Here is a 14,250-nt window from a genome sequence, read left to right as displayed (position 1 = left end):
GTTCTGTCTCCTAGAGAGGAAAGTACTTTGGTGCGAAAAGTGCAAATCAATCCCAGAACAACAGCAAAGGACCTTGTGAAGGTGCTGGAGGAAACCGGTACAAAAGTATCTATATTCACAGTAAAATGAGTCCTATATTGACATAACCTGAAAAGCCGCTCAGCAAGGAAGAAGCCATTGCTCCAAAACCACCGTTAAAAAGCCAGACTACGGTTTGCAACTGCACATGGGGACAAAGATCATACTTTCTGGAGAAATGTCCTCTGGTCTGATGAAACAAAAATGTAACTGTTTGGCCATAATGACCATCGTTATGGTTGGAGGAAAAAGGGGGTGGCTTGCAAGCCAAAGAACACCATCCCAACTGTAAAGCACGGGGGTGGCAGCATCATGTTCTTTTCTGCAGGAGGGACTGGTGCACTTCACAAAATAAAAAATATAAAATATAAAATATATCCCATTTAGCAGACGCTTTTGTCCAAAGCGACTTACAAGTCGGCTGGGGCCACTACTTTTACATATGGGTGGCCCCAGCGGGAATCGAACCCACGACGCTTGGCGTTGCAAGCGCCATGCTCTACCGACTGAGCCACACAGGACCCAAAATAGACAACATCATGAGGAAGGAAAATTATGTGGATGGAAAATTATGTGGATATATGGAAGCAACATCTCAAGACATCAGTCAGGAAGTTAAAGCTTGGTTGCAAATGGATCTTCCAAATGGACAATGACCCCAAGCATACTTCCAAAGTTGTGGCAAAATGGCTTAAGGACAACAAAGTCAAGGTATTGGAGTGACCATCACAAAGCCTTGACCTCAATCCCATAGAACATTTCTGGGCAGATCTGAAAAAGCGTGTGTGAGCAAGGAGGCTTACAAACCTGACTCAGTTACACCAGCTCTGTCAGCAGGAATGGGCCAAAATTCACCCAACTTATTGTCAGAAGCTTGTGGAAGGCTACCTGAAACGTTTGACCCAAGTTAAACAATTTAAAGGCAATGCTACCAAATACTAATTGAGTGTATGTAAACTTCTGACCCACTGGGAATGTGATGAAATAAATAAATAATTCTCTCTTCTTTTAATCTGACATTTCACATTCTTAAAATAAAGTGGTGATCCTAACTGACCTAAGACAGTGAATTTTTACTAGGATTAAATGTCAGGAATTGTGAAAACCTGAGTTTAAATGTATTTGGCTAAGGTGTATGTAAACTTCCGACTTCAACTGTAAGTATTCACACCCTTTACTCAGTACTTTGTTGAACCACCTTTGGCAGAGATTACAGCCTAGAGTCTTCTTGGTTATGACGCTACAAGCTTGGCACCCCTGTATTTGGGGAGTTTCTGTCAGGATTTGGCCAGGGTTGTCCCGGGTTTTGGTCACTAGATGCCCCCATTGTGCTTTTTGACCTTATGTTTTTTCCCTTGTTCCCCATTATTATTTGCACCTGTGCCTCGTTTTCCCTGATTGTATTTAAACCCTTAGTTTCCCTCAGTTCTGTGCTCTGTGTTTGTATGTTAGCACCCAGCCCTAGTGTTCTGTGTATTCTTGTCGTTTCCGGTGGATGCTCTTGTGGAATTCTGTTTTTGTTTTTGAGTATCTCTTGAGGCTTTTTTGTGCTATACCTACCACCTTTTGGATTTGCCATTTTGTATTGAAGGACTTCTCCTTTTTTACTTTATTAAATACACCGTCTTAAGTACTGCTGTGTCTGCCTCATCTTCTGGGTTCTGCTGACTATTCGTGGCTCAGTTGGTTAAGTGACTGTTTCTCACTCCGGAGACCCAGGTTCGTAACCGGGTCCTGACAGAAACACAGAGCCAAAAATGAACCCAGAGGCAGCCAGTTCCCAGGACCTTTTTGCCATGCTGTCCCACCACCAGGAGACTGTCCAACGCCACGAAGCCGCCCTGGTTCAGCAAGAGGCCTTAATGGCTAGACATTCTCATCTTCTGTCGGAGATGCTGACTTCCATTAAGCAAATATCTGATCGTCTTACCCCGGCAACAGTTCCCGTCCCAGTACCTCAGATTCACGTACCCATGGCAGTTAACCCCCTGGCTGAACCTCGTCTTCCACCTCCCCAACGGTTCTCAGGTGATCCAAGTGCTTGTAAAGGGTTTCTCACCCAATGTTCTCTCTCCTTTGAGCTACAACCCTCGTCGTTTCCCACCGACCGGTCTAAGATCGCTTATATCATCACCCTGCTGTCGGAAAAAGCCCTGGCCTGGGCTACTGCTGTGTGGGATGCCCATAGTTCCTGCTGTGCCAGCTACTCTGCCTTTGCTGAGGAATTCAAACGAGTGTTTCAAGGCCCAAGCAGTGGTTCTGACTCAGCCAAACAGCTCCTGACTCTCCACCAAGGTTGGCGCAGCGTGACGGACTATGCCATCCAGTTCCGCACGGTGGCAGCAGCAACTGGCTGGAACAACGAGGCGCTCACGGTGTGCTTTCTGAAAGGCCTTTCCGACACTATCCAAGATGAACTGGCCACTCGGGAACCACCGGACAATCTCGAGTCCCTGATCAAGTTGGCCTCACGCATTGACCAGCGTCTGAGAGAGAGAGAACTCAACCGTAGACCTCTAGCCCCTATCAGTCCCAGCTCCGAGTCCCCACCTTTATCCTCGCTGGCTCCATCGGAACCCATGCAGATTGGACGCATCTCCCAGGCTGAGAGAGACCGCCGGATGAGGGAGCGACGCTGTCTATATTGCGGCAAACCGGGCCATTTCCGTTCCACGTGTCCCGGGCTCCAGGGAAACGCTCTGTCCCGTACAGACCGGGGGAACTGTAACGGGAAACATAACCTCCTCCCATCCGTCCAACTCCCGTCTGCTCATTCCAGTCACCCTCTCCTGGGACAACCACAAGCTTCACCTTCAAGCCTTGGTAGACTCTGGAGCCGCAGGTAACTTCATGGATGGTGTCTGGGCGAAGGAGAATGGCGTTCCCTCTGAACCTCTAAGTGAACCCATGAGGGTCACTACGTTGGATGGAAGCCCTTTGGGATCTGGACTTGTCACTCATGTCACTACCTCCTTGCGACTTTCAGTTTCACAACACCAGGAATTGATGAACTTTCATTTGATCTCCTGTTCCGAGTTCCCTCTCGTCCTTGGATACCCCTGGCTTCACAGCCATAACCCTCACATCGACTGGTCTGTGGGCACTATCAAGCAGTGGGGTCCTACGTGCCAAGCTACTTGTATTTTCCAGAATTCCCCGAGTTCTACTCCCGAGTCTTTAGAATCCATCGACCTGACCCGAGTTCCCGAGTGTTACCATGACCTCAAACTGGTGTTTAGCAAACAGAGGGCCACCATGCTACCACCCCATAGACCTTACGATTGCCCCATCGACCTGTTTCCGGGGACTTGCCCCCCAGGGGTCGGATCTTTTCCCTATCTCCACCCGAACGAGCTGCTATGGATACCTACATCAAGGACGCTCTGGAAGCAGGCCTCATGCGTCCATCCACCTCCCGGCGGGAGCAGGGTTTTTCTTTGTGGCCAAGAAAGACGGTGGATTACGTCCTTGCATCGACTACCGGGGACTCAATGCCATAACCGTCCGTAACCGTTACCCGCTACCCCTTATGGCCACAGCCTTCGAGATGCTCCAGGAAGCAGTTGTTTTCACTAAGCTTGACCTGCGGAACGCATACCATCTTGTGCGGATCAGACCTGGTGACGAGTGGAAGACCGCTTTCAACACGCCTACTGGTCACTATGAATACTTGGTGATGCCCTTCGGCCTGACCAACGCCCCAACGGTGTTCCAAGCGCTCATAAACGATGTGCTTAGGGATATGCTTAACATATTTGTGTTCGTTTACTTGGATGACATCCTCATCTTTTCGAGCTCCCTTCAAGAACACACTAAGCATGTCAGACAAGTACTCAAACGCCTCCTGGACAGCCATCTGTACGTTAAGCCGGAAAAATGTGAATTCCATTCATCCCGAGTACAATTCCTGGGATTTGTAGTGGAACCCGGTCGAGTCCAAATGGACCCCAGGAAGGTAGGGGCGGTAGCGGATTGGCCCACCCCCAAATCCGTTAAGGAAGTTCAGCGTTTCCTGGGCTTCACAAACTTTTACCGCAAGTTCATCAAGAACTTCAGCTTGGTGGCAGCCCCTCTCTCAGCTTTAACCAAGGGTGGCAATGCAAGGTTTTTGTGGGGAAGAGAAGCTGAGACGGCCTTCCAAGGACTCAAGCAGCGCGTTCTCTCTGCTCCCATCCTGATACTATCGACTATGGATGAACCATTTGTGGTGGAGATAGACGCATCAGAGGTTGGTGTTGGAGCTGTCCTGTCTCAGAGGGGTGAAGACAAGAAGCTTCATCCGTGCGCTTTCTTCTCACACCGGCTTACCCCGACTGAGAGGAACTACGATGTGGGGGATCGTGAACTCCTAGCGGTTAAGATGGCATTGAAGGAATGGAGACACTGGCTCGAGGGGGCTTCTCACCCGTTTCAAGTGCTTACGGACCACAAAAATCTGGAGTATATCCAGCAGGCGAAGCGGTTGAACTCTAGACAAGCTAGATGGTCCCTTTTCTTCAATCGATTCCAGTTTATCGTCACCTATCGGCCCGGGTCGAAGAATCTCAAACCGGATGCCCTGTCCCGAGTCTACGCTCCTGCCATTCGAGATGACACGGACATGCCTGTCCTTCCTGCTGCTAAGATTGTGGCTCCGATCTCGTGGCAAGTTGAGGATACCGTGAGACGTGCTCAAGCTAGCGAACCGGACCCGAAAGGAGGTCCTGCCAATTGGTTGTTTGTCCCCAAGGCAGTGAGGACTCAGGTCCTTCTGTGGGGGCACTCCTCTCGCCTCACCTGTCATCCGGGCGTAGGTCGCACCTTGGAGTTCATCCAGCGTAAGTTCTGGTGGCCTACCATAAGAGAAGACGTTGCCACTTTCGTCAATGCCTGTCCCGTGTGCTGCCAGGGCAAATCTTCTCACCTCCGCCCTCAAGGACTCCTTCACCCTTTACCTGTTCCCCACAGACCCTGGTCCCATATCTCATTGGACTTTATTACTGGACTTCCTCCATCCTATGGCAATACTACTATCCTAGTCATAATCGACAGGTTTTCAAAGGCGGCCAGGTTCGTCCCTCTGACTAAGTTACCTTCTGCCAAGGAAACGGCTGAGTTGGTAATTAATCATGTGTTCCGAGTCTTCGGCATTCCTCAAGATATGGTTTCTGACAGAGGTCCCCAGTTCGCCTCAAGGTTTTGGAAGGCCTTCTGCCAACTCATGGGGGCTTCTGCCAGTCTATCTTCAGGGTACCATCCGGAGTCCAACGGCCAAACAGAGAGGATGAATCAAGAGCTGGAAACCACCCTCCGATGTATGACTCGTGACAACCCGTCCACATGGTCATCCTTTATTGTTTGGGCCGAATACGCGCACAACACCTTGCGCTCCTCCTCCACTGGTATGTCCCCGCACGAGTGTCAGTTTGGCTATGCTCCTCCATTGTTCCCGGACCAGGAGGCAGAAGTCAGAGTGCCTTCAGCCTTGAAGTTCGTCAGACGCTGTCGGCTTATGTGGAGGAAGACCCGTCTTAATCTTATGCGTTCCTCACAGAGGTACCAACAACAAGCCAACAGACGTCGCCGTCCCGGGCCTACCCTGCGCCCGGCCAGAGAGTCTGGCTCTCCACAAGAGACTTACCTCTACGGGTGGAGTCTCGCAAGCTGTCTCAAAAATACATCGGTCCCTTCAAGGTTGCCAGGAGAGTTAACCCAGTTTCTTATTGCCTACACTTACCCAGATCCCTTAAGATTAATCCCACATTTCACCTTTCATTGTTAAAACCTGTTGTTTTTTCCCCTTGTCCCGGCAGACAGACCTCCCCTCCGCCTCGTGTCATTGGAGGCCAGCCGGCTTATACCGTCCATCGGATACTGGATTCCCGCCGGGTGCAGCGGTCCTGGCAGTATCTGGTGGACTGGGAAGGCTACGGTCCCGAGGAGCGCTCCTGGGTTCCTGCCAAAGACATCCTGGACCCTGACCTCATTCGTCAGTTCAGGGCCCTCCACCCTGAGAGAGCTGGTAGGAACGTCAGGAGCCGTTCCTAGGGGGGATTCTGTCAGGATTTGGCCAGGGTTGTTCCGGGTTTTGGTCACTAGATGCCCCCATTGTGCTTTTTGACCTTATGTTTTTTCCCTTGTTCCCCATTATTATTTGCACCTGTGCCTCGTTTTCCCTGATTGTATTTAAACCCTTAGTTTCCCTCAGTTCTGTGCTCTGTGTTTGTATGTTAGCACCCAGCCCTAGTGTTCTGTGTATTCTTGTCGTTTCCGGTGGATGCTCTTGTGGAATTCTGTTTTTGTTTTTGAGTATCTCTTCTTCTCTGAAAATCCTCTTAAACTATTTCAGGTTTTATGGGGAGCGTTGCTGCACAGCTATTTTCTGGTCTCTCCAGAGATGTTCGATCGGGTTCAAGTCCGGGCTCTGGCTAGGCCACTCAAGGACATTCAGAAACTTGTCCCGGAGCCATTCCTGTTTTGTCTTGGCTGTGTGTTTTGTGTTCTTGTCCTTTTGGAAGGTGAACATTCGCCCCAGTCTGGAGCGTGTTTTCGTCAAGGATCTCTCAGTACTTTGCTCCGTTCATATTTGCCTTAATCCTGACTAGTCTCCCAGTCCCTGTTGCTGAAAAACATTCCCAGAGCATAATGCTGCCACCTCCATGCTTCCCCTTAGGGATGGTGCCAGGTTTCCTCCAGACGTGACGCTTGGTATTCAGAGAAAGATTTCAATCTTGGTTTCATCAGAGCAGAGAATCTTGTTTCTCATGGTCTGAGAGGTTTTAGATGCCTTTTGGCAAACTTCAACTGGGCTGTCATGTGCCTTACACTGAGGAGTGGCTCCCGTCTGGCCAATCTACCACAAAGGCCTGATTGGTGGAGTTCTGCAGAGATGATTGTCCTTCTGGAAGGTTCTCCCATATTCATAGAGGAACACTGGAGCTCTGTCAGAGTGACCATCATGTTCTTGGTCACCTCCCTGACCAAGGCCCTTCTCCCCTGATTGCTCAGTTTGGCCAGGCGTCCAGCTCTAGCAAAAGTCTTGGTGGTTCCAAACTTCTTCCATTTAAGAATGATGGAGGCCACTGTATTCTTGAGGACCTTCGATGCTGCAAAAATGTGTTGGTATCCGTCCCCAGATCTGTGCATCTACGGACAATTCCTTCGGCCTCATCGCTTGGTTTTTGCTCTGACGTGCACTGTCAACTGAGGGACCTAATATAAACAGGTGTGTGTCTTTCCAAATCATCTCCAATCAATTGAATTTACTGTAGGTGGACTCCAATCAAGTTGTTGAAACATCTGATCAATGGATGATCAATGGAAACAGAATGCACCTGAGCTCAATTTAGAGTCTCATTGCAAAGGGTCTAAATATCTATGTAAATAAAAAAATATATTTTTATTTTTATACATTTGCAAAAATTTCTGAAAAACCTGTTTGAGCTTTGTCATGATAGGGTATTGTGTGTAGATTGTTGAGGATTTGTTTTTATTTCATCCATTTTAGAATATGGCTGTAACAAAATGTGGAAAATTTCAAGGGGTCTGAATACTTTTTCTGTCAATGGTTGTGGTTACTTGCGTAGCACTGTTGCAATATAGAAAACAGAATGTGTGTTTTATCAAATTTTATCAGTATTAGGTGACACTTACCCGAGACACTTGTCTAAATTGATGGATCATGTGAAGGAAACGCTATAACCCCCCCCCCCCCCCCCCCACCCCCACCCCCAGCCACATCTTGCTAAGTGGATGGGTCACTATTGTCTAGATATGTACACATGTTCATGAAACACAATAGATGGCCGTAATCACCCCCAGACACACCTGGCTAATTTGATGGGTCATGTAATATTACGGCCGAAGTGGAGTCTTTTATTTAGACATGTAGCTAGCTAAACAATGACCCGGCATGATCCCAACTCATACTACTACCAACACAAATATTGTCATAGTTGTACATGAATTTGCAGGTAGCTTAAGCGAACAAACTATGTTCAATGTTATCTAGCTAACATTAGGCTATAACTAGCAATGCAAATGGATTCTGATTCGAATAATATTACTACACAGATATTACACGTAACGTTAGCTAGTGAGCGAGTAAGCTAACGTTTGCTAGCTAACTAACAGTATGCTTTAACTAGCAATAAAAAACAACTAGGCTTGTAATTTAACCATTTTATTTGTATTTGTGGATGAAATACAAGTTTGTTATTAAGGCATATGAATGTTCACATGTTCAAGAAGGCATTTCTGTCAAAAAACATGTTTTGATAAACAAATGTTTACGTTCAAATGCCGTTCCTGTGAATTAGTGATGTGAGACATACGTCTAGTTTCCTTCTAACAAGTCACATAAACAGACAATTATAATGATAAAGTAATAAGGCACTTACTTTGATAGTAACACACACATGTCCAAAGTTATCAATAGTAGTTAAAGCAATGAGAGTAACGCCTTAAACTTACATTGTCCGCAACAGTAAAATGGGCTAATTCTATGTGAATTTATGAGGCGAAACTGTTTTTTGAAAATAAAACTTTTTAGAAAATAATTTGAAATTGACAAGTTGAAACATAGCCTATAGATAATTAGCAGGCAGTGTGGGTTAACTGTTCTGTTATGTAACAATCACATTTTGGAACAGTGAATGCATTGTGACATCACACTCGTAATGGGCGACTGTTAGAGATAATTTGGAACTCACATGTGACAAGGTTTTAAGCTAATTTTTACTCCTGAATTTATTTAGGCTTGCCATAACAAAGGGGTGACTTACTGACTCAAGACATTTCGGATCTTTCAGAAAAATATTTATATTTAGCCTTAACATATGTAACGGATGTGAAACGGCTTGCTTAGTTAGCGGTGCGCGTTAAATAGCGTTCCAATCGGTGACGTCACTTGCTCTGAGACCTTGAAGTAGTAGGTATGGGTATGGGTGAGGGGACGGTCTAAAGTTATACTGTTACATTGATGTTGTTGTGTTGACCCGGATCACTTATATTTCTTATAAACTGGGTTGTTTGAGCCCACAATTCTGATTGTTTTACAGCCATGGTTTAACAGACCGTATACCAAGGGTGACTAAACATTTATTTTTACTGCGGCAGGGTAGCCTAGTGGTTAGAGCGTTGGACTGGTAACCAAAATTTTCCAAATAGCAAGCTAGGACTGATGGTTTAGTTAGCCAAACTGGCAAGTCTGTTTGTTTGGTTACCAAGGCAACAACGGTAGCTATTTAGTAATCTTGCTCGCTACTTCAGTGGATGTTGAACATTTCTACTTGCAAATGAACACATTTCCAGTGGCAAATGTGTTAAATTATAGCCATGGTATAGGGATAATCAACTCGGGTCTCTATGCATTCTCGAAAACAACGTTCCTCCATGGTAGGTTAGTCCCACTCCGCTAGCGCACACACCTTCTACGTCGTTCATTATTTTCCATAGAACGCATAGCCTCTTGATTGACGTTGATTATCCCTTACATATAATGCCTGTAAAATGACTTGTACTGAATAATGATATGAAACATATTAAAGATAACAGGCAGACAGTAAATACTGATACGAATATGAAAATATGTGTCCTATTTGCACGGAAAAAAAATCACATAACAATATTTATCCATTTGTTCATAATAGCTAGCTTTGACTAAATTGCATTGAGCATATTTCCTAAAATGATAAAATAATAACATTTTCATAATTGTATCATTCCAAAATGATGTTTTAGAGGTCAACAACATTTTACAGAGTTGTAATTTCCCATTTTACCCACAATTAGTAGTGAAAATGTGTGATTAAGGAGTTTCGGTTTTGCTAACATTCACTTCCTGGTTTTCAATCATCTTTGAATGTTTATTTATTTTATTTGTTTTAACCTTTATTTTTTACAATGTCTGTTTACAATGTCTGTCTACATCAATATCTATTTAAAAAATACAGGAGTCCAATAATGAAAACCACATGATAATTTTACTAAATGGCATTGGTTAAGATTATAAAATACATTTGTGATTGGTTCAGATTTGGTCCGGAAATCAAGTCCTGTCCGGACTGCACCAATAAAATGAAGAGAAAAAAAGATGTCTGCTGGACGTCGCCGTTCGTCTGTGTTTACTGCTAGACGTCGCCATTAGTCTGTGTTTACCCTTCCTACAGTAGGGTTTCACAAACTCATCATCAAGCAAAAAAACTGTCGACTAGAACTGAGTTTGGGCAACCCTGGTCTACAGTGACAGCCCGAAATTGAATTTTATGAATGCCCACCCATGTGGTAGGCCTACCGTTTGTAAAACATCAGTTGCATTGGCGTTGTTAGTCCTGATTCCTGTGACTAATGATTTTGGTTAACAGGTTAAGCTCTGAATATCAACTACCCAACTTTTTTTAAATCTCCAATTTATGTCCAACTTTATCAGGATATATCCGAAACTTATTTGCAATGAGAATCAATGTGTTTACACAGCGGGAAATGCATAAGTATATTATTTTTCACTATGATCAATTTACGGATACAAACTTGAAACCATTGCTTGCTGTTTGGGGTTTTAGGCTGGCTTTCTGTATAACCACTTTGTGACATCTGCTGATGTAAAAATGGATCTATAAATACATTTGATTTGAAATCCCTGATTATCATGACAATTTAGCCCACGGGGTGAAACTCCTGGACAGCACTTGAGAGTCACCTGATTTTCCATTTCATATTGTCCATTTAACTTTGACCGGTCCTGTTTTTAGGATATGGTGTCATATTCACATCGAAGCTCCTTATTTATTTGATTGGGCGCGGTTTACGTTAGGCGCTATTTGATCGGCGAAACGTGTATGATGTAAAATGTGACAATTTCATAAATTAGGCTACAGAAAATGGCACATACTCTTTCTACCATAAGCTATAGTCTACATGATTGCTGTTACATATATTTTCTTACGCAACGTTGGTAGTGCGCCGCAGCGGTGTCTCCAACAGCACCCTGGTGCACTGGACAAGTGAAATATTTTGTGCCTTTGACAAAGTGGGCACTCTTTATCACGGGGCGGCATCAGCGCTCACCTAAATAGCCTATATTCTGTACCACTGGGTGAGAGAAATTGTAATTGTTTTTGGGAAAAGTTATGTGAGGTTTTATGTGTTGTTGGAGGTGCGTCTTGGTCAGTTGAGCTCGGAAAATGCCGCCCTTGCCAATCTGCCGCCTGGCTAATAGGCGGGCCAGCCCTGCTCACAGCAGGTAGAACCCTTGTTATCCTGCCGAAGCGTCTGTGAATCACTGTTTAGTGTTCCCGACTGTACACGTGGAGCAAGGGGAAGCGTGATTACTGTCATCTCCTTTCAGAAACAGAGAAAGAACCAACACTAATTATCTACTTGGTAATCAATGGATTAAGATAAGGGGCATTTTGAGATTATTCACTGCTTGTGGGTTTTTCATTTGTGTAATAATTTCTATTGTTTCACATCAAAATAATATCAAATCAAACGTATTTATATAGCCCTTCATACATCAGCTGATGTCACAAAGTGCTGTACAGAAACCCAGCCTAAAACCCCGAACAGCAAGCAATGCAGGTGTAGAAGCACAGTGGCTAGGAAAAACTCTCTAGAAAGGCCAAAACCTAGGAAGAAACCTAGAGAGGAACCAGGCTATGTGGGGTGGCAAGTCCTCTTCTGGGGTGGCCAGTCCTCTTAATACAGTTTGTTAGAGTGGTGTAGGAGTGTGGTATGCCAAGGATGTGATGCAGAGAAAGAGTGATGGCGAATACAGCTGGCAGTATGAGTTCTAATTCTCAGCATGGGGGAAAGAAGAATTTCGCTGGCCATTCCTCCAAAACTCATGTCACCAAAGAGATTAATTGTCCCTGCTGTCCTCTGAGTATTACTGATTGGCTCTCACAAAACAGAAACCTTTATCTCATTGGCTCAGGCATTGCCTTTGGACCTTACACTAAACAAAACCAACAATGGACTCCATGCCTCAACTTTATAAGTGACAGTTTCTTCACACAAAGACAGTTTCTTCTCTCTTGAGAACGGTTGGCTTTGTCCTAAAAGACAAATTATTTTCCTGAAAGAATAAAAATGTCAAATGGCTCCTCTCCACAATGTCCCCAATAATTCATTTGACGTGTGGTTATAGATGATGTGGCACCCACCTGGCACGTCCTTCTCAAACAGGAAATGGCTTTTGTATTAAGGATATATTTTATGTGTGTTTCTTCACAGTTCACATTGACCTTGTTGTTCCGTTGTTCATAGAGAGAGAGACGACGACAGACGGAACAGCAAAAGAGAAACATGACAAAATACAATAATAATGCTTTAGAAGAATATGATTTCCTGTAAATAATGTTACTACTCTGTAATTCCAGGTGACAATGCATGCAGAGTGAATTATGGGGGATGCGGTACCCTCTGCCTCTCTATCCCAGGGGGCCGAGTGTGTGCCTGTGCTGACAACCAGCTCCTGGAGAAGAACAATGTCACCTGCTTAGGTACAGTAGAACCATGAAGTGAATTAGCCAGAGTAGTACAATTGCACTGTAGACAAGCTAAGAAATGAACATGGTTTTCTCTCACAAATATTTTGTGATTATTTTGTATGCTTGACTTTTCAATGGAATTAATTCCACTGTGGTTTAATTTGGCTCAAGTCTGTTTCTGTTATTAAAGTCCTTTTCTCTGTTATGTCTGTTAATCAAGTGTCATCAGGGGGGGTGGAGCCACAGCTCTGTAAGCGCGATGAGTTTCAGTGTCGTAACCATCGCTGTATCCGTGCATCATGGAAGTGTGATGGAGATGATGACTGTCTGGATGGAAGTGACGAGGACCCCCATAACTGCTGTGTGTATTTATCTGTCTGTTGTCTCTGTCCCACACACACACGCACACATACACACACAAACATTCACACACACCACTTACCATGCAGCGTTGCATAAGTTGGTCCTTTCTTGCTATCAACTTTTATCTCGCTAAACGTCATTGATACTGTATGATTCAAAGCTGGTGAATATTGCCCACTCCTCTCCTTTCTTCCCCATCTATTTTCCTCAGAAGAGAATTGGCTGTTGATTGAATCAATAAGATAAACACCATGTTAGACGCTTGGATGCTGACTCATTTCTCACTATGAAATATACTATAATGTAATCTTCTGCCAGAATGATCAGATTTGCAAAATCTATTATCTGCCCTGCTGGAATGTCTGCATGCCTTCTAACAAGATTTGAGACATTCTGACCCAAATTCCTGCTTCGCATTGCTGTCTGTCATTTGTACTGAACTCTTCAAGTCAGAAACGATAAATGTCAGGTTTGTAAGTCCTTTACCAGGCAAATTTCATCCCACAAATGAATATGGTGCTAAGATGATATGAGTGTCTGTGTATTTCAGCCAACCACAGTTGTCCCATAGACCAGTTCAAGTGCCTCAATAATCGCTGCATCCCTAAGAGATGGCTGTGTGACGGAACAAATGACTGTGGGAACAATGAGGATGAGTCCAACACCACATGTTCAGGTAACTGATACAATACCTCAGCTTTTTCCTCAGATCTGCAGTCCGGCAATTGCATTGTGTTATGTAGTATACTGTATGTCACTGGCATTTTCTAAGCTATGATAATAAATTGATGTGGTACACTTCACTTAGTCAAGTGGACTATGTATAGTTAAAGAATGCAAACCTCTACCCCCTAGCAACTTCAAATTCCTCCGCAGGAAGGTTTCTGCACATCAAAGCATCAAATAGCAGGGTAGTCAAACATTCCTAGTAATGTCTTGCGACACTATACAAGCCAGCAGCCACATGAAAGTGTGATCAATCTCATGTGAAAGCTCAGAATCAGAGACGTTTAGCACTCTCAAAAGGTAACTTTTCCTGCTATTGAGTTATTGTCAGAATCACTTACGTCTGTCCATACCATGGTGGCTTTTTTCCCTTCACACCTAACAGCCAAGTTGCCAGCCTTGCCTCTTAAAAGTTGTGAGCCTTCCAGGATCAATCAATGGGTGATAAATGTTGCCTTGTCATCAGAATGACATGCATGTTACACACACAGCACCACCAAGAGAACACTGCCCGAGTGCTGTCCTAGTGCTGTGCTGTCGTTGCATGTCTGTCTCTGTTCACAGACATTGAGTATACAGTGACCTCCAAAAGTATTGGGACAGTGTCACGCCG

The 14,250-nt window shown here is 44.7% G+C and overlaps 1 protein-coding gene across 1 annotated transcript in view; it reads left to right on the top strand.

The window, feature by feature from the left end:
* Nucleotides 1-14,250, top strand: part of LOC135519548 (low-density lipoprotein receptor-related protein 1B-like) — a 234,398-nt gene that overhangs the window by 37,393 nt on the left and 182,755 nt on the right. Inside the window, exons 10-12 of the mRNA XM_064944782.1 lie at nucleotides 12,438-12,560; nucleotides 12,769-12,909; nucleotides 13,462-13,587. Of these exons, the coding sequence (XP_064800854.1) occupies nucleotides 12,438-12,560; nucleotides 12,769-12,909; nucleotides 13,462-13,587 (390 nt within the window). The remainder of the gene's footprint in view (nucleotides 1-12,437; nucleotides 12,561-12,768; nucleotides 12,910-13,461; nucleotides 13,588-14,250) is intronic.

Source organism: Oncorhynchus masou, chromosome 29 (genome assembly GCF_036934945.1).
Source record: "Oncorhynchus masou masou isolate Uvic2021 chromosome 29, UVic_Omas_1.1, whole genome shotgun sequence".
Taxonomy (NCBI): Eukaryota; Metazoa; Chordata; class Actinopteri; order Salmoniformes; family Salmonidae; genus Oncorhynchus; species Oncorhynchus masou.
Note: the sequence above shows the minus strand (reverse complement) of the source record. Positions and strands in the feature narration are given on the sequence as shown.